The sequence below is a fragment of the Camelus bactrianus genome, chromosome 32, assembly GCF_048773025.1.
Source record: "Camelus bactrianus isolate YW-2024 breed Bactrian camel chromosome 32, ASM4877302v1, whole genome shotgun sequence".
Taxonomy (NCBI): Eukaryota; Metazoa; Chordata; class Mammalia; order Artiodactyla; family Camelidae; genus Camelus; species Camelus bactrianus.
Window position 1 is genome coordinate 8,314,013 of NC_133570.1, and position 22,604 is coordinate 8,336,616.

The following is a 22,604-nucleotide window of genomic DNA, read 5'->3' on the forward strand; positions in this document are numbered from 1 at the left end:
TCCAGAATCTTATCTGGGGCCTGTCACATAGGGAGTGCTCTATACATTTGCTGAGCAAATCAGTGAGGCTGATCTGATGTAGTTCTGACTTCAGGTATTAGTTATGCTGTATTCAAAAATAAAACTTCGTAGCCAAAACATCTATCAACAGAGGAGTGGCTGAATAAATCACAGCTCATCATACAATGGAATTACTATTGAAAAAAGTAAGAAGATGCTGTAGATAGATGTGCTAATAATGGATAGATCTCCAAGTCAGATTATGTAGTATAACAAAAAGAAAAAGAAAAAAAAAGTCAAGGTGCAGAACAGTATTGATGGTATGTTCTCTTTAACATACAATATAAAGTATTTAAATCCTAACTGTACAGCCTCGTGACAATTTCCTAATTAATACATCTGTGTTTGCCACTTGGTAGATTGAGTTATAGAACATTTCCAGGACTTACAACTCTTTCTCATATTTCCTTGTAGACCATACCCTTTAAATGGAGCCATTATTTTAATTCCTCTCACTTCAATTTTTCCTGATTTAGAACTTTATGTATTTGGAATCACAGAGAATATACTGCCTATTTAAACTACTCTATCCGGTTACAAATAACGCTGTGTGACCCGCTTTTCCTGCTTAGCACTATGTGATGAATATCCTGCAATTATAATCTGCAATAAAATCATGACTTTAAATTGCTGTATTATAAATAGTATGTTCTCTGTTATATTTAACTATTCTATTTTTAAAAAATTATTATTCATGAGGGAAGAATTCAGAGAATCCATACAGGCAGCAAGTGGAGAAAGTGGAACTCAAACCTTTATCTCAGGCGCTCAGTCTTCCACTGCAAAAAGCCAAGTGCTCAAATATGGGCAGAGCCTTGCAGATGTCTTGCACGAGGCATAATGATAACAAGAATGACTAATAAGTATTAATGGCTCATGACAAAAGAACAAATGCCATTACCTTAATATATTAGGCATATTAGTACTGTTTGTGCAGTATTATTCATGCAAATATTATTAGCCTGTGGCAGGGACAGTTGTTGGACCCTGAACTAGGCTCATAGCTCAGGTCTCTGCCCTCCTTTCCATATGTGCAAGGGCTGGGACTTCTAGGGACACGCCCCGTAGCGCTCCGAGGGGCCAATCGGCTCGCAGAAGGCGGGACTCTGGGAGCGACAGCTGTGCTACCCAATGCGCAGACAGCCGGGGCCGACCCTGGCCAATGGGCAGGCTCCTCCGCGACGGTCGGAAGTGGTGAGGCGGCTTCGGGGGCCGTTGTTCAGTGCCCGGGCTGTCTGAGGAGGTTCTAGGTCTGTGGCTGGTTGGTCCGCTCGGCGTTTTTCCTCGCTTCCCGGGTGAGAGTTGCGACGGGCCGCGCCTGGGGAGCCTCCTGTGGCCTCCAGTTCGAGAGGAGGCCGGCATCCCGAGGGTGGGGTGTGTGGGTGAGGGGCTTCTGGGCCTTGGGTTCGTCGGCGTTTCTCGTAAGGAGAAAGATGCCTGCGCCGCGGCGTCTCCTCTGGCCAGTGGGGGAGGCCGTACTTTCTCTGGGAACCGGAGCCTCGACAGCCCCTGGCGGCACCGCCCCTTCCCGGCCTTGGCCCCAGGGGGACCGGGAGGCGGCCGTCCGGAGCGCCGCCGTGGGCGCCGCGCCCCGGGCGGAGCTGGGCCGGAGCCCCAAGCGGCCAGCGTGAGGGGGTCGCAGGTGGCCGGGTGCGGGCTCTACGCCGACGGACCCGGGTTGTGTCCCCGCCCTGAACAACTGTACGGCGACTGTCTCCCTGGACTTTCGCTTTCGCGGTCCCTGAAAAGGGGAGGATGACGTTCACCTTGTAGGTTGTGGTCTGGATTGAAAGATTGTCTATGTAAAGCGTTTGGCAGTCAATAGAGGCACAGTAAATGGTGGCTAGTATTTGCGAAGCTGATGCCCTCTCCCCTCCGCATCTCCGACCTCATCTACCTCGTTGGGGGAGGGGGCAGTTGGAAACCGCCTCGTACCGGGTCTGGACCGTACGGTGGTGTGCCCACCCCCTCGCGCACAGGGAAATTCCGGGAATCCTGGTCGATCTGTAAAAGAGGGCTTCCTTCTAAGGTTTGAAGGAAATTTACGCTACCAAAGCACTTCCTTGCATTCGCTCATTTACTCCTCACAGTGACCATTGTCACTTGTCTGTGTGGGGAAATCTGAGGCCCAGGGAGGGTAAATCACAGCACATCTGCTGAGTGGCCAAACCAGAATTTGACCCTCAGAGGGGCCAACTCCGAGCCCTGCGTGTCATCCCAATCCCCTTGCAGCTAGAAAACCGGGCACTTCACCTCATCCGAGGCTCTGGCCTCTGCTTAGTGGGCTGAAATAGGTCACGTCCAGGGTCAGTGGGTCAGCCCTGGGAAAAGTATGAGGCTTCCCGCTTTTGGCAACTTAATTTATTTTCATAGGTAGATGCTTTCTAACGCTAATTTACATCATAACAGAGTGGGTATCTTGAACAGTGTCACTCCCTAGTTTAAAACTCTTCTGTAGTTTACCACTGAGCTTGGAATATAATTGAGTAGTATTCTTTGTCTCCTACATGATAAGGTCCTGACTGATTCTCCTTTTTTCATTTTGCTTTTTCGGATCTATCTGTACTTTCTCTCATTGACTCTTAGGCCCACTGCCTTAACTGCATCGTTTATCTTATTTACTCTTTGCATGCCTGGCTCTTTGCAATTCGGGTCTTAGTTTGAATGTCATCTCCTCAGAAAGGTCTTCCCTCACACCTTTATCTAGAGTCCCTTTACTCCATCTCCAGTTGTCTACTTTTCCATCAAAATATTCATCTTAAGGTATATCTGGGTTTTTTTCTTGTTTTTCTCTATCACTAAATTGTTATGTTAAATCAGAGATCAGACACTGTATTTCTTTAATTTGTAAAGTATTTTTAGTACTAGGGTACAAGTGGCACACAGGGTTAACATGTTAACTTAATTAGTGTGTTAAATGACAGTACTTGTTTTGAAACGTGAGTTAGTTTGGAAATGTCAAAACCATTAGAGAGCCCCATTAGGGGTAAGCATTTTAGAACATTTTGCGTCACGGAAAAGGATAATCTAAAGTAAATATTGGTAATAAAGTTGCCAGGACTTTGCTTTCTGCCTTGACATCTTGTTTAGAAAGAAGGAAAAACTTTACACTGGAGAAACCTGGCACTATCTCAATGAAGTGCTCAGCAGCATCATCTGTATTAATAAGGCTGTTGATATAATGTGCTTTCTGATGTAATGCATTGAGATGAGCACCACATCACTGCTATGGTGTTTTTGCCAAAAATGTACTAATCATAAGAAAACATAAAATGAACCTAAATTGAAGGGCATTCTACAAAATAACTAGCCAGTATATTTAACAAGGGTTATGAAAGATGAAGAAAGACTGAAGAAATCCCTAGATCAAAGAAGATTAAGGAGAAATAACAACTAAATTCCATATGTGACTCTGGATTGCATCCTGAAACAGAAAAAGGGTATTAGTGGGATGAGTTGTGAAATTTGAATAAGATCTGTAGATTAGTTACTAGTATTGTATTGATTTCCTGCACTTGATAATTTTACTATGGTTATTTATGATGTATTGAGTGAGAAGTAGGTGGAAGTTCTTTTTCTTTTTTTTTTTTTTTTTAGTTATAGTCAGTTTACAATGTTGTGTCAATTTCTGGTGTACAGCACCATTTTTCAGTCATACATGAATATACATATATGCAGTATGTGGGAGTTCTTTGTACTGTTTTTGCACGTCAAATTACTTTAAAATGAAAATCAAAAAATAATAAAAAGATAAAACCCAAGTGTATTGGATATTAAATAAAATGCACTGGTTTCGGTGACATTTTCTGTGCACTGTTTGTTTCTGTATTTTGCATGTCATCCTTAAAAGCAGAAATGAAATTGAAAGATCACACTTTATTGTTTTCAGGAACATCTAGAGATGGCTGAATTTCAAGGTGACCAGGACACTCGACTGTGTGACAACTGGTAAGAAATCTAAGAAATGTTTCTGGAATGAGGACAAACTAGCTTCTGTAAAGAGTTGATTTATTTACTGGCAGGTTAAAATTGGAGCTGTATAGTATGTGGTGCAAATATATGAGACTAAAGCTTTTTTTTTTTTTTAACAATTTTGGATAAGATTGCTTGTTTTAAATTTGACAAGCTGGTTAGTTTAGTTTAGGTAGCATAGAGTAGTGACTAGAGTGACAGGATGAAGCTGGGAGTCAGGGCTCTTGTTCCTATCTGTAATTAGTTAATGACTTTTGGCAAGTCACTTGACTGCTTTGGAGCCTCACTTTTCTGACATAGAGGTAAGGGAATTTATTTTTTGTCTTTCTGAAAAGTATATTTTTTTAAAGGTACTAAAAATATAATGAAATATTTGGACTCGAGCAGTGTCTTTCAATGTGTGTTGCAAGGATTTCCCTGAATGGCTGCAGTGGCTGTCTTGAGGTTGATTGTGAGCAAGGCTTAGTGAGCTTGGCTTTATGTCTAGTAGTGAAAAAACAGTTCAACCAGAGCAGCTTAATTGTTTTTATAAAGAATTTTGCTGAGGGAATGTTCCATTGCTTAAAGAAAAAAAAAGTCAAAGTTTTCAGGAGTCTAGTTTAATCATTATCATTTCATGATTCCAAAATTGTTAGACTGGGTGTAGACTTGAATGTCAGGCTTTTTTATTTTGATGTTTTTGACACACGTGAGTGACAAGAAAGAGCAACTCTTTCTTACTGAAATGAAACTTAGCGCAGCTGATAATCAGCCAGTTCCTGGTTGGGATTTCTCAAGAGCTTGTGTTTTAGTAATATATGAGTTCCGTTACTGACAGCTAAAGAAAAAAGCAAGGCAGAGCTACCTGTGCTGTGTTTAACTTACCAAATTTGGTAGAAGGAAAGAGATGTTGATGAGAAAAGTTGTTCGACCTAGACTGGTGAAAGGTTGAGCCAGATAAAAATTTTTCTTTTTTTATTGCCTTTTTCTTCTCAGCTTCTTGACGGCATTAGGATATAATCAGAGCAGCTGCTGGGCACAATATTCTTTCCCTGCGTGGAATTAAGATTTCATTTCTGTGAAGGTGTCTTGCTGTACAGGGTATTTTTTCCTACTGTGCCACTATTACTTTTGCCATTTTAAAAACTTTTTAAACTTTGTTTGGGTTTTATATGTACTGTTTGAGATCCAAAGTATAATAACCAGTGATACAAAAAATCACAAGGAAACATTGTGATTTTATAAGAAAACAGACATATTGGCTTTGACATCAGTTAAGATATTCTTATTTTATCAGTCCACTCCAACTGAAGGAATCTCAAACCTAGGACAATATATAAATAACTATGCTAAGGGAGTTAAAAAAAAAAAAAGTGGGGAGTGTAAGTTAATGGAAAGCTAATGAAAACAAGGTTATTTGGAGCCCAAGCAATTTATTTAAAGAAAAAAAGCAGATTAGCATGGAAAGCTGATTAAGCCAGCACAAACCTCCTATCTAAGTAGCCCTGTTTAAATTCCAGGCTTTAAAATTTTGTCTTTAGAGCCATATTTCTGTTGTTCCCTAAGCCATATTTCTGTTGTTCTGTTGTTCTGTTGTTCAAAAAATACTAGCTGCAATTAGACCTACTGGACCAGTAAAAAGAATAGTTTATCGTGATTGAAGATGTTTTTTGCATGTTATCTCTTTTCTTACTGTATTGTCTGTTTGATGGGAGAGTTCGGTTCTAGGAAACAGGGTTTCAATGTTAAAAGATTTTGACTTTTTATCTTTGCATGTATTAAAGAATTAATCTCTGGCTCCTTGTGTTTGGGGATTTTTCTGGAAGCCTTGGCTTGCCTTTCAGTCATTTCTATCTAAAATGAGATTTCATCTGTAGCTTTGCTAGTCCTTCCTTGGGGCTTTTAGCGGTTTTATCTAGAATGGAATTGTGTTCTCATTTATCTCACTTAAACCATCTTGATATTATCTGTAGGTAGGAAGCAAGTGTATTGGTATTTTGTCTGCTTTGTAATGTTTGGTGGGACTATCTTGGCAGTTAAATTTAAAAAGAAAACCATCAGGCAGCTGTTTCATGTAATTGTTGTAAATATTGTTTATCTTTTTCTTTCAGGGTATCTGAATAGGTGAAAATGTGTAGTAGTAAATACTGCTCTGTGGTCTTAACCTGACGGCTGCCTTTGATTCTTGCTTCTTTATGTTATTATTTTGTGGTCCTTAATATTTTCTGTTTTAATTCTAAAATTTTAGTGGCCTTATGTGTGCAGAATGCTCTATGTCAGGAGATTATTCTAAATAGATCTGTAAAATAAAAACTAGACATTCATTTTCTTGACTTTTGCTGTTAAGAAAATTACTGTCAAAATTATGAAAAAAGAATCTAGAATCTTAGCACCGTAATCAGTAATTACTGGCTTTAATTTTTCATGGCATCTGTGCACAGAAGATTTGCAATCAGCATACAGCTCTGCTTCTTGCATGTTGTTGGTGTACCATATTTAACTTAGCTGTTTCCTTGTTTACACATTTTTAATGGTTTTCAGTTTTTTACCATTTTATGGCACTCTAAATGAAAATCTTCATAATCCCAAGAGTGGGACTACTGGGTTAAAAAGCATATAATTTTATGGTCCTAGAAACATATTTTTAGGCTGTTTATAATCAGTGGTTTTACACTACCATAGGTGATGAATTAAAGTACTAGTTTTATAACATCTTTAGTAGTGGGATTTACTAATTTTAATATTTATTGATTTAATAGATTTAAATGGTAACTTTGATTTATAGCTCCTTCCACTGTATATTTTAATATTCTACAGTTTTGAGATAGTTAGGCTGAATTTAAAGCCAGTGGTTTCCTTAGAGAGCTGGAAATTTTGGAGAAAAGGGGGAAATTAAATGTGTCAAAACATTGGTAGTTTCCCTCTTTATCTGTTAGTTTCCTTCCCATCTTTTACATTTGTTATTCTGTGTCACCTTCCAGTTTTAGCATGAGAACTACCTTAATAGTTCTACCTTTGGATGAAAATGAATTTGTATTTTTTGGTGTCTTGGTCTTTCAGACTGGGAGTATGACTATAGCTGGAGGCATATCAGTCATCCTACTTTGAAATGTTTCTTAGACTATGTATGAAGATTATGTAAGAGCAGTAAGCTATCTACAACTTAGTGTGGGAGAAGATTTCTGTAGTATTTAGCTTCCGAGGCAAAATGGGTTATTAAAGATTTGTTGTGGGTGAGGGAGAATATAGCTCAAGTGGTAGAGCAAATGCTTAGCATTCACCAGGTCCTGGGTTCAATCCCCTGTACTTCCTCCAAAAATAAGTAAATAAATAAACCTAATTACCCCCCCCCCCAAAAATCTGAAAAAAAATTTATTCTGTAACTAGCTATTTATCCTATTTAGTATTTTATTTTCTGAAAATTTATTCTAGGTGACATATTTATAGGCACATTCTTTTTTTTTTTTTTCAGCTTTTTTTTTTTTGAGTTTACAATGTCAGTTTACAATGTGTCAATTTCTAGTGCACAGCACAATTTTTCAGTCATGCATGAATATACACATATTCATTTTCATATTCTTTTTCATTGTGAGCTACTACAAGATCTTGAATCTATTTCCCTGTGCTATAGGCGCATTATTTTAATGCATTCTTTAGTTAGACTGTGGAATTGGAGTTTCCTAATGGGTATAACCAAATAAGTAAATAGAAGGCCTTTGAATATTATGTGCCTCTTGTTTGTGTATATATATACTCTTATTAAATTTAAATGATCTTTTTCAGTCAGGATTGTCGTATCTTCCCCTTTCTTAACTTAGATATGGTCTTTAATTGGATACCTTAAACTCAAGGAGAATGGCAAAGAACGAATGAGGTGACAGGACTGGGGGAAGGGGTTCAGAATTTCATTTTTGTACATTTCTGCAGTGACATTTATACCAGCCCAGCCAGAGCTTGTTCCCAACTAGCATCCAGCCTGCTTTGAAAGACATGTGGGACATAAAGTAGGCAAGTTTGTCTTCTCCATTGACTGTCCCAAAGCTGGCATCTGCTCTTTTTGGTTTGACTTTTAGTGGAATAAAATCTAATGGGATTAAACCTACCTGAGACTGGTAGTGAAATTTTTTTTTTTTTAAGTACTCCTGGAGTGGATCATTGTGCTTTGGGGCATGGTTGGATGCCTAGCTCAGCTCTTCTTGGCATCTGACTTCCTGTTATTGGTTGTGGCTCTGACATCTAGAAAGTGAGTCTGAGCTTTTAGAGGTAGTGTATTAGCACTGATAACTCAGTGTTGCACAGAAGACTCAAAACCTTCAGGAGTTAATTCTTGAAAAGCAGGGGTAGTAACAGTAATAGTACATTAGATACTCACTAAAGAAAAGTAATGGAGACTAAAGGTTAGACAGGACAGATTTCCATGTGATACCTCTGGGTATAGATGCCAGTAATTCTTGCCTTTTTCTTTGATCTATTTCTGTAGCAAAAAAGAAATTCCTGTGTTTAACTTTATCATCCATGAGATCCACTGTCAAAGGAACATTGGTATGTGTCCTATCTGCAAGGAACCATTTCCCAAATCTGACATGGAGACTCACATGGCTACAGAACACTGTCAGGTGAACCACCAAGTATTCAAACGTTCATAAATGGATTATACTTGCTATTGTGTAATAGCAAGTGAGCATATTGTCACAAAGCCAATTTATTGATTCTTACTTCTTAACCCTAGGTGACCTGCAAATGTAACAAGAAGTTGGAGAAGAGGCAGTTAAAGAAGCATGAGGTAGGTTTCCCTGCATTGTGAAGGGAGTGAGTTACCATGGGGCTAGTCCTACCAAGGTTACAGAGCCACATGCAGAGCAGAAAGCCAGTCTTGTTGAGTTTGTTCTCCACCAGCTCCATGCACACTGCCACTCAAAGCCTATTTGAAGCTTTAACTATTTGCTGCTAGATTTGGCTGAATGGCTGTTGTGCTTTGTGCTCAAGCCTCAGAGCCTTTCTCTTTGGAACTGAGTCATTTCTGCTGGGGTCTGGCTGTTGGCAGGCTCACTGAGCACTAAACCAAGCCTGGGGTTGGATAGTGTGATATGACCTCTTTAGCACAAAGCCTGCCTTACTTACATCTTGTAATTTCATTTTGACTTCTCCATCACTTAGATAACATGTTGTTTACACCTAGAGATTCTCAGAGAACATTTGATGAGAGAAAACATAGTATCATGTGGCCCCTAGTTGAAATAAAACTGGCCATAGTTGAATGAGTTTATATATTGAATGAGCATATTCACCAGTTAAAAAATCCCAGGAAGTGTTTAGTTGGTGGTCACACAGGAGTGTGAATACATATATAAAAATTCATCAAGGTATGCACTTAAGATACGTGCATTTCATTTTTTGTGACTTAAAATTATAAATGAATTACTAGTTTAAAAGGTGACTCATATATTCAATGTAAAAAATTTGGAAAATATAAAAAGAAAATAAGAATAACTCATGACCCCACAGCTCAGAGATAAACGTCTCATAAATAATTTAGCACATTTCATTAATTTTTTTAAGCATTTGACCTTTGTTTTACTAGGCCAAACCAGCAAGAGGGGTTATGATTGAGGTTATGTTAATAATAATGAAGAGGAGTATAGCTCAGTGGTAGAGTGCATACCTAGCATGCATGAGATCCTGGGTTCATTCCCCAGTACCTCCATTAAAAAAAATAAACAAACCTAATCCCCACCCCCCCACAAAAAACCCTTCAAAACTAAAACAAACAAGCAAAAAACAATAATAATGAGTATTTCTGTGACTTTTAACATCTACTTGGTGCATAAAACAACCTCCAATCAACTGCCCTCCTCTTCTAGTTTCTCTCCCAGCTATTTCTGGGAGTCACATGGTGATACACCAATCATCATAAAAGTACAAGTACAAAGTATTTCCTAAAAACAAAAACAACAACAACAAAAAGAACAAAGTATTTCTTAACATTCTTGCAAGTCAGGCTTTGACAGTTGTAGATATTGAAGTTCTTAGCTTAAGTTCCCAAGTTTTGGAATGACCATATCATAGTAACATTCCTTTTAATCTTTTAAATTATTTAGTGCTTTAATGACCATTTCAAATTAAATGTGAAAGTATTGTCCATCATCTGCTGAGTACATTCACATTCTTGGGTCATCTTCATTGGTGATTCTTGGTTTATTTCGTTAATTTAAAGCCAGTCCTATGTGTGGATGTGCAGATTAGAAAAATCAATGTCTTTCTAAAGAGCAGTCCTTTTTCTTCATTGCCAGGTACTTAAGACAAATTGGAGTAGTAAGGGGAAATTGGTCTGAGGGGAGCTTTGACAAGCTTATATGAATTGGTGTGCTTTTTGTTCCTGTACTTCTCAGGCTGATTGTGGGTTACTTTGTAATGTGTGCACAAAGTGATGAAAGGGTGACTGAATAAATTCCTTATAAGAGTTTCCCTTTTGTAGAACCTGGTGGCAGGACAAAGAGGGAAGCTGTAACTCTTAAATACATAGAAAATCATGTCAGGCAGAGCAGGGTTGGAAGCGAGTATTGTTGTGAATACTTTTTGCTTTCCTTGCCCTGTACTAAAACATGGCCTGTCTTAGATTTGCATGTTAACTGCCTCATTATTCTGTGTTGCAGGAGATTGAGTGTCCTCTACGGCTTGCCGTTTGCCAGCACTGTGATTTGGAACTTTCTGTTCTCAAACTGAAGGACCATGAAGATTACTGTGGTGCCCGGACGGAGTTGTGTGGCAATTGTGGGCGCAATGTCCTGGTGAAAGATTTGAAGACTCACCCTGACGTTTGTGGGAGAGATGGACAGGAGAAGAGAGACGAGGTTGCCATGCCACCTAATGCATATGATGAATCTTGGGGTCAAGATGGGATCTGGATTGCATCCCAACTCAGACAAATTGAAGCTCTGGACCCACCCATAAGGCTACCTCGAAGGCCCCTGAGAGCCTTTGAATCTGACCTTTTCCATACCAGGACCACCAACCAAAGGAGCGTGACAGCCCGGTTTCCAATTCAGAATAATCTACGTGAGTTGCGTTTGGGATTAGAAAACTGGAATGACATCAGGATCTCAGGGCAAATGGGAACAGGGCTTTGGAGCCAAATAAATCTTAATTATAGAAACCTGACTGTAGCTAGGTAGCATGAGGAAGAACACTTAACTTTCCTATAGGTGAGAATAACAGAACCTCTTTGCTATTGGATTACTCTTGGATGGCAGGGTTGATGGATGATGATGCTGTTAATAGCTAACATTTATTGAGCATGCCCTGCGTGCTTCAGGCATTTGCAAAGTGCTTTGCAGGTATTAACTCATTTAGTGCTCGCAGCCGGTTTATGAGCATAGTTAAGTAGTAGAGCTGGAATTTGGATTCAGGCAATCTGACCCCATGCTTTAAAGCCATTCTGCTATAATGTAGAAAATACATGTAAAATGTTTAGCATAGTATCTGCCTCAGTTATAGCTCATTAATATTGCTTATTAATAAAATAATTAGAATAATAATGGAGCCTTTTACCATGGCACTTAATATATGGAGTCCTGTAAGAACTGAAGGGCTGGACCTCTTTTCCTGCACAGATTCCTATAAACCTTGAATATTTGCTAGGCATGGACTTGAGTTGACGGATGGCAGTACCTCTAATGTATCTTGAATATTGGTTGGTTTTTTTTTTCCGCAGTGGAAGAACAAGAAAGGCAGGAAAGGAATAGAAGCCGACGGACCCCCAAAGAGGGTGGTGAAGACAGTGCGAACTTGGACTTCATGTTGGCCCTAAGTCTGCAGAATGAAGGCCAGGCCCCCAGCATGGCAGAGCAGGACTTCTGGAGGGTCATATGTGAGGCAGACCAGTCCCGTGAAGGTCCCAATGCTCTGGATGACATAAGGGGTAGGTTTGTTTATTCTGCACTAGCCTCTTTCTGTACAGTTTTTTAAAGACTTAACACTAAACAATTCGTTTAAAATGGAAAGTTTTTATGAAAATGAATTTTTTTTATTTTGTTTATTAGCTTTCCCCAACTCTTCATTTTTAAAAATTGTCAGAATAGTACAGCCAGTATCTGTATACCCCTCATTTGTATTCACCAACTTTAATTTTTTTATTTTACTATTCTTTGTATTTTTTCCCCTGTGAACCAGTTGAGAATACTTTGCAGACATAATATTTTATCCCTAAATCCTTCCTGCATCTTAAGATGAATTTCTTAAGAACAAGGGCACTCTCAAATATCACTGTCAGGAAGGTTCCCTCCTTGTACATAGTGTCCTTTTTAGTTTTGTTTTGAAAATCCAGGATTGTGCATTACATTTAGTTCTTTCTAGGTTCTTTTAGTTGAGCCCCCTCCCCCCACCTCCCTTTTCTCCTTTAGGGCATTGGCATTTTTGAAGAGTCCAGGCCAGTTGTTCTGTAGAATATTTCTTTCTCAATTAAGATCTGTCTGATTATTTTCCCATGTTTAAATTCAGCTTACAGTTTTGGCAGGAATGCTATTTGGCCATGCTGTGTTTTCCTCAAGATGCCAGTTTGTCCAGTTATTCATTTAAGTGGGGTCTGCCAGGTATCTCCATTATACAGGTAGCCTTCTTACATCATAATAGGTATATGCAGGATGTTATTTTTAGATTGTTGGGGAACAGGGTATCTACACAGTCTTATGTAGCAGTTTTAGTATTCACTGATGTTTCTTGGTTGAATCAAGTATTACTATGGCAATTTTAAAATGGTAATTTTTCTGTTCCTATCCTTCGTTCTATGTTTATTGTCATTCTTCTGTAGAGAACTTTGCTTCCCTCCGCACCCCCACTTAAAAACAATTCTTTTTTATTAGTATTACTGGACTCATGAATTAAAAGTAAGCTTTGAAGTGGGGGAGGGTATGTAGCTCAATGGTAGAGTGCAGGCTTAGCATGCAGGTGGTCCTGGGTTCAATCCCCAGTACCTCTGTTAAAAAAATAATAAATAAATAAACCTGATCCCCCCTCCAAAAGAAAAATCCCCTATGATTGATTGATTGATTGATTTGGAGGGGTGGAGGTAATTAGGTTTTGGTTTTTTAAAAAAATGGTTTTTTTTTTAACAGAGTTACTGGAGATTGAACCCAGGACCTTGTGCATGCTAGGCACACACTCTGCCACTGAGCTATAGCCTGCTCCCTAAGACCCCCTAAGTTTAAAACATTAAAATTGGATTATGAGCAGTGAACCGCCCATTGGGTCTTTTGTTTAGAAAATAATATGTTTGAGAAATGCATATCATATTTAAAACCCTCACGCTGTAAGATTTTAGGGACTTGAAAGTGAATTAGCTCTCAGCTGTGGTTTTTCTTCATGTCACTGTAAGGATAGTGATTCCAAGAACAGTAGGATTAACTCTTAACATTTTGTTGGTTTTGATAAAATAGGAATTGGTCCTGGCTCCAAGCATTGAAGTTGGGTCTTTCTATAGCCTGGTTAAAGGAGATAAATGGTAGTGTTAACAGAAATTTGGATAGGCAATGACATTTTTCCTTTTTAAAATTTTTGTATATTCTTAATTACAATAAATTACATTACTTTGAAGAATAGTAAATACATGTGCAGTATTTTTTTTTTTACGGTCTACTCTAGACAGTGGCTGGTTAACATGTAGATTCAAAGACTGTGGAAGATGAGTCTCTGATGTCTTAGAAGGTTATGTCCCCACAGGCTGAAAAACTACTATTTAGGCTGTATTTTCTCCCTTAAAAATAATGCTTTGTATTGGGGGGGGTGTAAAAATAGATAATTTGCATATGTAATAAAAATAGAAAATAGTAAAAGGTGTGTAAAAGGGAACATGTCTTTTTCACCCACTGGTGAGTTTCCCAGTTCTCCCCAGAGGTCTCAGATAGCTTTATATTCTTTGTGTATAAAATATGTGAATGTATAATACAGTGGGATTGTTTGAGAGCTGATTTTATTAGGGAGACATCCTGAATTTGGGGGAGCAGAACAAGGCTTCTCAGTGTTTAGCTTTGTAGTCTTTTCCATGTCTAAGTGTGGCAGCCCTTTATGGAATGTTGATATTCAGGTCTTCCTTTTGTTACCTTTGACCTGTTCTGTTTTAATAGCTGCTGCTTCTTTCCCTTAGGAAAATGTCCTAGTCCCACATAAAGTGTTTTCCAAACTCTGAGCAGTGTCTTTTCATCGTGAGTCTTCTTATCAGCGGTTCAGACTTGACTTCTATCAGAGCATTTAGATTAGTGAAGAAAGTAAAATCACAGTAGCATAGTTGTGGCAAGTGAAGAGTCTGCATTTAGTGTAGTTTTATTTTTTCCTTTCTTGGCCATTTCTTAGATTACTTTATTGACTTTTCTTTGTTTGCATGTTTCATTCCATCTTTCTGCTAGCTTCTAATTTATTCTCTTGTCTCTGTTCCTGTAGTGGTTGCCCTGGAAATTTTAGCATGTTAATATTTAACTTAGCAAAGACTAAATTTAATCAACGTATCACACTTCTCTTAATTAATACAGTACCCTTAGAATTTATAAATGATATAGACATTTCTTGTTTTATATACTCATTCCATTAATCATTTTATTTATTATATATTTACCATTTTCTTTGCTCATCCATGGTTCCTTGTTTCTCCAAACTTCCTTTTAGGATATATTTCCTGAGGTGAATTCTTTATAAATTCTATGGATTGTAAATTCTCTCTTTTGGTTTGTCTGAAAGCATCTTTATTTTGTCTTCATATTGATAGTTTCTCTGGTCATACAGTTCTAGATTACCAATTATTTTGTCTTAGTTCTTTGAAGATAACTATTTTATTTATTCTGTTGTTGGTTATAGAGAAGTCATCTGTTAGTTTGTTATTTCTCTGTAGGTGGCTCTCTCTTATTCTGTCTGGCAGATTTTAAGATCTTTTTGTCTTTGGGATTCTGCAGTTTCCTGATGATTTCACTTGCTTTAAAGTTTTTGGGATTTAATGGCCTTCCTGATTCTAAATTTACTATTTTTCATCTATTTTTTTTGCGTGTCTTCCATGCTCCGTAGTCTCTCCTTAAATTCCGTGTAGGTTTGTTAGACTTCTTTCTGTCCTCGGTTTCTTTACCTGCATTTTCCATTTCCTTGCCCTTTCTGCTGCATTCTGGGTAATTTCTTATCTGTCTTCTTAGTCTGTCGTTTAGTATGTCTATTGAGACTTTCGCTCTAATGATTGTATATATATATTTTTCATTTGTTCTGTTTGATTCTTTTTTCTTCAGTGTGCTTCATCATTTTAAAAATAATCTCTTTTACCTCTGTGGTCGTGGTCTAATTCTCCTATCATATCTTTAAACATGTTAAATATACTTATTTTTCTATTGTGTCTGAAAATACATCTAAAGTCTGGTTTTTCCAATTTGTTATTTCTGCTGACTCACTCATGGTGGCTTGCTGCCTGCCTGTATGTGTATGTGTGTGTGTTAACGTTAAGTTTTCGGGTGTGTTCCTCTGAGGGTATTTATTTATATATGCCTCCAGCAGACACCTGGGATTACTACTGACTGGGATAGATATTTTAAATTGAGCTTCTTAAAACTGTGCAATGTGAATGTATGTAAAAACATAAATGTAGATTCTCCACTCAAACCCATGTAAAGGCCAAACTCTGGTTACTATTCCTTATTGGAGATTTTTCTTTCTTCTCTGTAGAGCTAGAACCTAGGCAGGCAAGCTTCCTTGCCTCTTCTCACTGTTCACCCTCTACTTGTTCAAAGTCTCACTGAGGCTCTTGTGTTTTGGGAATCCTAGGTTTAAAATTGCTCTTATTTACTCATTTAAATTACTTTTATTTAACACCTTTTTTTTTGTACTTTGTGCTGGGAGGGTTTTTCTGTTCAGGATATTTGTCTGCCAATGTGATATATGAGTCTCAGTGCCTTCGTCTGTAAAATGAGGGTCATCTGGATCTATTTTGTAAGTTTTTCCTGAGGATTGAAATAATGCGCAAAAGGCTCTTAGTGCCTAGGGTAATGACACACGTACATTTCTTCCTTTATAGTGGGTAAACTACTACTTTACTGCTCCTCAGAAATGGTGAAAAGTAATTCTCTTTCTGTAGTGGAAGTTTTTTGCTTAGGGTTTGTCTCTTAGATGGTTTCACTTTGAGGATCTACAGCCCCACAAATTGCTATGTCTAAGAAATTGCAAAGGAAGTCAAACTTTCCTATCAAACCTCCCAAGGTAGGTAAAAAATTGAATCAAGTTGTTTTTGTTCATTTTGAGTCTGACTGTGTGGCCTGATACCTAGGTGCGGCTGATGAGACCATGTTGCCTTGTGAATTTTGTGAGGAGCTCTACCCAGAGGACCTGCTGATTGACCATCAGGTGTGTTGTGAGTTACTGAGGGCTTTAAGCTTTAAGAATGGACACGTACAGGCCATAATTGGTGTTGCAGGCCCCGTGAAGTTGAGCAAACTTTTAATACAGCTACTATGATGGGGTAGCAACTGTGTTTTTAACTCTGGTGTTTGTGACTGACATGTGGGTATGAGAACTCAGCTTGTTCCCTCTTGGGCAAAGCACTGTTCATGCCACCAGGCCCAGTTGCTCCCTCCGTACTGTGGTGATAGTGTACATCTCTGCTGACCATTTTGTAACCTGGTCTCCTCTCAGGCCGCGTTGTGATTTACTAGAGCCGTCCTGAAGTCTTTGCAGTTTTCTGGAAGGGTCAGGGGTCTCTTGCACTTTACTTTTTCTGCCTGGAGATGCATGGCCTTCTGCCCCTGCCTCTGTGACACACCCAGCAGCACACAGCCCTTACTTACAGACGTGGTTCAGATATGACTCTCAGGAGACCATCCTGTGGAACACTCTGAAGGCTAGGCCAGGGGTGTCCCACCTGTGTGCTCCCCAGAAGCCCACATTGCTCTTAGCCTGTCCCCTTCACCCTGTGATGTGGTCTGCTGATCCCCTGTTGGTCTGCACCTCTAGACTGAGTTCCTTGAGGGTAGGTTCTGGGTTTTCTTAGTTTCTGAATCTCTCGATACCTGGTAAGTGAAAGCTGTCAGGTATTTTTGAATGACTGAAAGTTCTTGAGCTATTTAGGAACGATCAGGGAATAGCCTTTGTGTTGGAAGATTACCTGGTGGAAGGAGACATTTTTCCCCTCAACACTCTTACTGTCTGACTTGGTTTGGTCTAGTCTGGCACTTCTGTAATATTAAGTGGTCCCTGTGCTCTGGGTGGAAATGCACCCCCCACAAGTGGAACAAATACATCTGGTATTTGCTTTGGGAGCAGGATCAGAAAATACATGAATAGGGATAACAAAGAATGCTTGGGCCTCTCTTACTGTATGGCCGTGGGAAGAATTTGAATCTTTTCGAGTTAATTTGAAAAGAATAATCACATACATATGATAAAAAAATTAAAACAGAACAGAAACACTTAAAATAAAAAAGCAAAGTGAGTGTTCCATCTGCGTTCCCTTGACCCTTTTTAGTTTCCCTTTAGGATCCCCAATATTAAGCATTATTAAAATTGTGTGACTTCTAGAAAATATTTTCAGAATGTAGTTTTTTCCTTAACCGCTGCTGTTTTTTTTTTTTTTTAAACCTGTGTTTTTTGAGACAGACAAGCTGTAACCCTCCATGTGCCTTACCTCCGCTCAGTGTGGGCAGAACTTCCCCCAAAGGGGTGGAGGACCCTGAGGTCATCTTCCAGAAGTTAATGCAGCAGGCTGCGAGTAACCAGTTTGACTCTTTGATGGGGCTGAGCAGCTCACCTCCTGTGGAGGACAGCGTCATCATCCCGTGTGAATTCTGCGGGGTGCAGCTGGAAGAGGAGGTGCTGTTCCACCACCAGGTAAGAACCTTCGGAGGCCCCGTCCCCTTCACCCGTGCTGCTGATCCTCTGTGAGCGAGCTGCAGGCTTTCAGAGCTGAGAATGCTGCTTTGGCCTTTAAGTTGCATGTGTACCTGATCCTTCTACTGGCCACGCCTTGTTTTGTGAGCTGCATGAGGTATACAGTTCCAGGCCTTCTGGCAATGGAAATCATCATATCACTAGGTGAGGTCCAGGGAACCAGGACTCCATTTAAGCAGGCGTGGAGGGCTTCCCAGAGGGGTTAGAGGAGAGCTTCCCTGAGGTCACTGATGTGTTCTACCTCTGACCAGGTGGCTTCTTCCTGTTGGGGTGGCATTTGTGTCTTGCATTCCAGGAGACCGGGATCTAGTTCTAGCTTTGCCCTTATGTTTGACCTTGGATAGGCCCTGTTCCCTCACTGGGACGTCTGTAAATGAAGGAGTTAGATTAGATAATCTGAAGCCCCTTTTCAGCTTTTGCAGTGTAGGGTTCCAGGGTCTTAGTGGAAAATACTTTTTCTGGCCCATCTTGCTTGTTAGTGGGAGCTAACACTGAAGGTACTTCAGGGGCGCTCCTGTGGCTGACGCTATAAAGCTGTTGCTGGAACACCACACATTTCACGTCTGTGATAAAGACTTCTGTTTTTGGATCAGGCAGTAGATAAGTAACTGCTTGCTGTCTCCTAGGGGGACTACAAAATAAGCAACAGTGCAGATTTCTCTGTGGTCAAAATGTAGACCTGCTTTTCCAGGCTCCCAAGACCAACCCTTCCCTCATCCGTACACAAATCAGAGACAGCTTCTGTCAGTGCACTGAGCGCTGGCAGGAATGACTGGTCTGTTCCAGATGCGTTTGTCTGTTAGTCCCAGTCCCTTCCTCTCAGTGATTGTCAGAGTTATCCTGCCCCATCGTCTGCCCCTTCGCCCCCCCAGATAAGGTGTGTGCACCCACCTGCTTTTCTTTCCTTTCATCCTGCTGCTCCCTCTCTTCTAGGAATGACTCAGCGCAGAGGTACTAATTCTCTAATTTGTTGTTGCTGTCAGGACCAGTGTGACCAGCGCCCAGCCACAACAAACAGCCATGTGTCAGAGGGGATTCCTAGACCAGATTTCCAGCCTCGGGAGACCTCACCAGAGCTGCCCAAGAGGCGTGTCAGACACCAGGGTATTCCGCAGACTGGCTGCTGCCTCGGGCCTGCTTCCCTCTTCTCTTCTGCTCTTCTGACATGGGGGTTGCCTGTATCCTGAGTTACCAAGTACAGTATGATCTCACTGGGGACTCCCTTGTGGCTAGTTGTGGCCCCGTGTTAGACTGAGCTGTTTCGAGTGGAGGTTTGTAGGGTAATGGCTTTGGGGACTGCCATGAGACGTGCTTCGGAGTGAGTGCTCATTCAGCTGCCGGTCTCCTGTCGGTGCCCTTAGTGGGTAATTTGGAGATCATTTTCAGACCTTAACTGTGGCTGCCCTGGGTGCCTGCTTCTAGTTGAAATATGCTCAACTAGAGTAGGGCACTCAAATTTATTATCCGTGTTGTTATTATTTAATAGTCTCGTGACTAAGCAAGTAATCTGTTTTTGAAACTCAATTGCTACAAAGCCGATTAGAAATTATTTTTCAAGGTTTGCTTGCACACTGTTGTTGACTAGTCAGGAGGCTGTGCTTGAGGACTTAGGTGCTATACTGTGTGGATTAATGTTCCCAAGCCTGTCCTGGAGACGTGGGTTTCAGCATCCTCTAGGGGTAGGGCAGTCGTCTTTTACCCAGGATCCTTTGTTCCTGTCCCGAATCCAGCTTTAGTAGCAAGAGCAGCCTTTTCCCTGAAGCTGGTGCTCTTTTCTCTTCTCAGGAGACCTGTCCTCTGGTTACATGGATGATCTCAAGCAGAAAACGGCTAAAGGGCCCACCTACCCTCTTCCCCCCAGCAGACCCACTAACAATATGACAGCTACTTCGAACCGCCTGTCAACATCCACGTCAGGCACCAGGGCCGTGTGCCAGCCCAGCCCTCCTCGCGCACCAAAGCTCAACAACTCAGACAGCCAGGGCATGCGGGGCTGCAGTCGGAGCAGCCGGAACGGGGCCTTGGCCCCTGGGCACGTTCCAGCCATTCACCCTGTTCGGAGTCTCTACCCAGAAAACCTTGTGCCCTCTTTCCCTCGTGGGCCTTCAGGGAGATACGGAGCAAGGTGAGAACCAGAGGCCTGGGAGTGGAGCTTGGAGGTAGCTCAGGAGAACGTGGGGGTGTGGACTTTGATTGTACTGTGGCCTGATTCCAAATGCTCTTTTGCTTTGTGTGGTTTTTTTTGTTCATTAGTTTCACCTGCTCCTGCAGAGCTGCTTTGTTCTGGTTCCAGCTCTTTCTGTTCCAAGTTTTCTGACCTTTGCTCAGGGGCATCTCAGGAACTAGTTTCCAATCCTTCTCTTTCAGTGGTAGGAGTGAAGGTGGCAGGAATCCCCGGGGCACCCCCACAACCACCAATTTCCGCAACAGGACCGCAAAGGTGAGCGGGCTCCAGCCTGCGGTGCTCAGCGAGGACTCAGACGTGGGTGGGCTGCTGTGGGTCTTGAGGTCCGAGAGGCAGCTGGGTGTAGGCCGATTGTGGCTGAAGGATTGTTCTCTGGGCCTTTCACAAGGAGGCTTCCATAAAAGCTTGGTGTTTCTGGGGCTCTTCAGGAGTGCTGCTTTCTCCCTTTCTCTGTAAACTTCACTTGTGTTCTATTGTTCAACAGGCAAAAGCCCCCAAGCAGCAGGGAGCTGGAGACACGGAGGAGGGGGAGGAAGAGTAGCGGCGTCTGCAGACAGCCTGCGTGTTGGTTCTGCCTCCTCTACACAACTCGCTGCGCTGCAGCCCCGCTCCTCGAGCTCTGCAGGAAGGGGCGATCTTACAGATTTTAACTTTTTCTAGGTTATGGCCATTTTGTGTCTTTTGAGATTGTGCTGTGGGAGTTTGGGGGTTTGAGGGAGGAGGGTTAGCAGGGAGGCTGTTGAGAATGTTTCAGCTTTAGCTGCTGCCTTTTGGCAGCACAGAAATGTAAGTTACCACCTCTCAGCCCACCAGGGCTCCATCTTCTGACATACTGTCACCGCTGCTTCTTGGTGCTGTGTGGTCCTGGTGTAAGGAAGAGAGGGTTCTGGGAACCTGGTACCCACCAGTGAGGTGATGCTCCTCCCTGCGGGGGCCTAAATTTGGGAACGTTTGGGTAACCTCTCCTGTGTACTGCCCATCCCCACTCTAGAATTTGGGCCCCTGGTATGTGTGGAGGAGCTTTGGTAAAGCGTTCAGGCCAGTTGCAATACGTGTTAGGAGCAAGGCTTTCGGAGATGAGCTGAGGTATAGGTGAGTGGATTAGGTGTTTTGTTTTAATCTGCTTCTCTGGCATTTGGCATCACTGCCGTTTGTTCTGATGGGGAGCACGCTTCTTCGTCTTCACTGCCTTCTGTTGGAGGAGGCCGGGGGCTCCCTTTCCCCCTCAGGGCTGTGCCGGGCTCTGTCCTAATCTGAACTGAGGCCCAAGCTCTTGGCTTGCTCTGAAGACCAAGTGTCAGAGCCCCCTCCCCCTCTTTTAATTTTACTATTATTATTAACATCCTTGTAATAGAAATAAAGTTTGTACTTGGAGTTCAGCCGAGTCTTGTGGTTCCTTCTCCTACATGCTCTGCGGAGTCCTCGGAGACCTCAGGGAGGCCGGAGTGGGCTGGAGGCAGCTGTGAGGAGCGGGGAATGGTAAGCGGGGCCGGGCTGTCTCTGCGCTTCCTGGAGCCCAAGCAGCAGATGCAGTGTGAGCTCCCTCTGAGTGCGCCGGGCGTTTACGGTATGGTTTTCTTTTCCTGGACTTTGAGAGAACTGACAGGTGACTGCAGCTCTGAGGATGATTTGGCAGTGGGGGTGGGGGGTGGCGTGCGAACCACCTCCAACAGAAGAGAGGAAGGCAGATTCCTCAGAAGCCTCAGTCCTGAGAGCAGTTGAGCCTTAGTAGAATTATCCATCACCCCTCGGCACCTCACACTTGGCACTCGAACATCTAGCACCTAAGGTCATTTTGAGCGCATTTGTTTTTCTCCTAAGAACCTAGTGGAGGCGGGAAGAGTAGGAAGAATTGCCCCGATTTCATAGGTGGAAAGGAATGACTTAAGGCTGTGCCACCCTCCTCCCTCCCTGGGACTTAAAAGAGGTGGAAGGAAGGATCCTCTCAGCTGGGGTGGAGAATAGTCATTTTGCCCATAACTCATTTTTTAGGGGGTGCAGGTAGACTTGAGAGAAAGTAAAACGTTTTCCCCCTCCCTCCGGTTGGATTAGACGTTGAGTAAATAGCAGAGGGTTGGTTTGCTTTTACTTTTTTTTTTTTAAAGTAATCTATAGTTTCTAAACATTTTATAATGGATACACTTTCTGAGATTTTTTTAAAAGTATTGTATGCAACTAAGAAGTAAAGCTAAGAGAAATAATTCCTTGTCCTCTTTTCAGAAATTCTCTTGCTTTGGGGTGTTTTTTAACTTTTTTTTTTTTTTTGCTGTGTTTTGTAAACTATTTCTTCAGGTAGTCACTGCCATATTTCCAAATCATGACATTTGATAGCATTGCTCTTTTTAACTATTTGCTTCAGCATTCCATCTATAATTTTTTTCCCCAACTATTTGAGAGGGAGTTGCAGATGTGGTGTCCCTTAACCCTAGGTGCTCCAGTGTGTGTTTCCTAAGAACAAGGACATTTTAAGTTTTTAATTTAACCACAGTCCAATAATGAGGAAATT

At 41.4% G+C, this 22,604-nt stretch overlaps 1 protein-coding gene across 1 annotated transcript; it reads left to right on the plus strand.

The window, feature by feature from the left end:
- Positions 1-1,211: 1,211 nt before the first annotated feature.
- On the plus strand, positions 1,212-21,477 carry TRAFD1 (TRAF-type zinc finger domain containing 1). The gene is made up of 12 exons (XM_010969622.3): positions 1,212-1,355; positions 3,950-4,008; positions 8,492-8,627; positions 8,741-8,794; positions 10,665-11,067; positions 11,723-11,929; positions 16,298-16,374; positions 17,623-17,853; positions 18,897-19,017; positions 19,699-20,038; positions 20,281-20,353; positions 20,583-21,477. Exons 2-12 carry the CDS (start codon positions 3,962-3,964, stop codon positions 20,637-20,639), a joined length of 1,746 nt encoding a protein of 581 aa, XP_010967924.2. The 5' UTR covers positions 1,212-1,355; positions 3,950-3,961; the 3' UTR covers positions 20,640-21,477.
- Positions 21,478-22,604: the final 1,127 nt, after the last annotated feature.

What these genes read in the sequence shown, in the direction of transcription:
- TRAFD1 (XM_010969622.3), top strand. Translation starts at nt 3,962, where the DNA reads ATGGCTGAATTTCAAGGTGACCAGGACACTCGACTGTGTGACAACTG. An exon ending in TGGCTACAGAACACTGTCAG is followed by an intron (nt 8,628 to 8,740) that starts GTGAACCACCAA and finishes TCTTAACCCTAG; the next exon opens with GTGACCTGCAAATGTAACAA. An exon ending in AGGTGCTGTTCCACCACCAG is followed by an intron (nt 17,854 to 18,896) that starts GTAAGAACCTTC and finishes TGTTGCTGTCAG; the next exon opens with GACCAGTGTGACCAGCGCCC.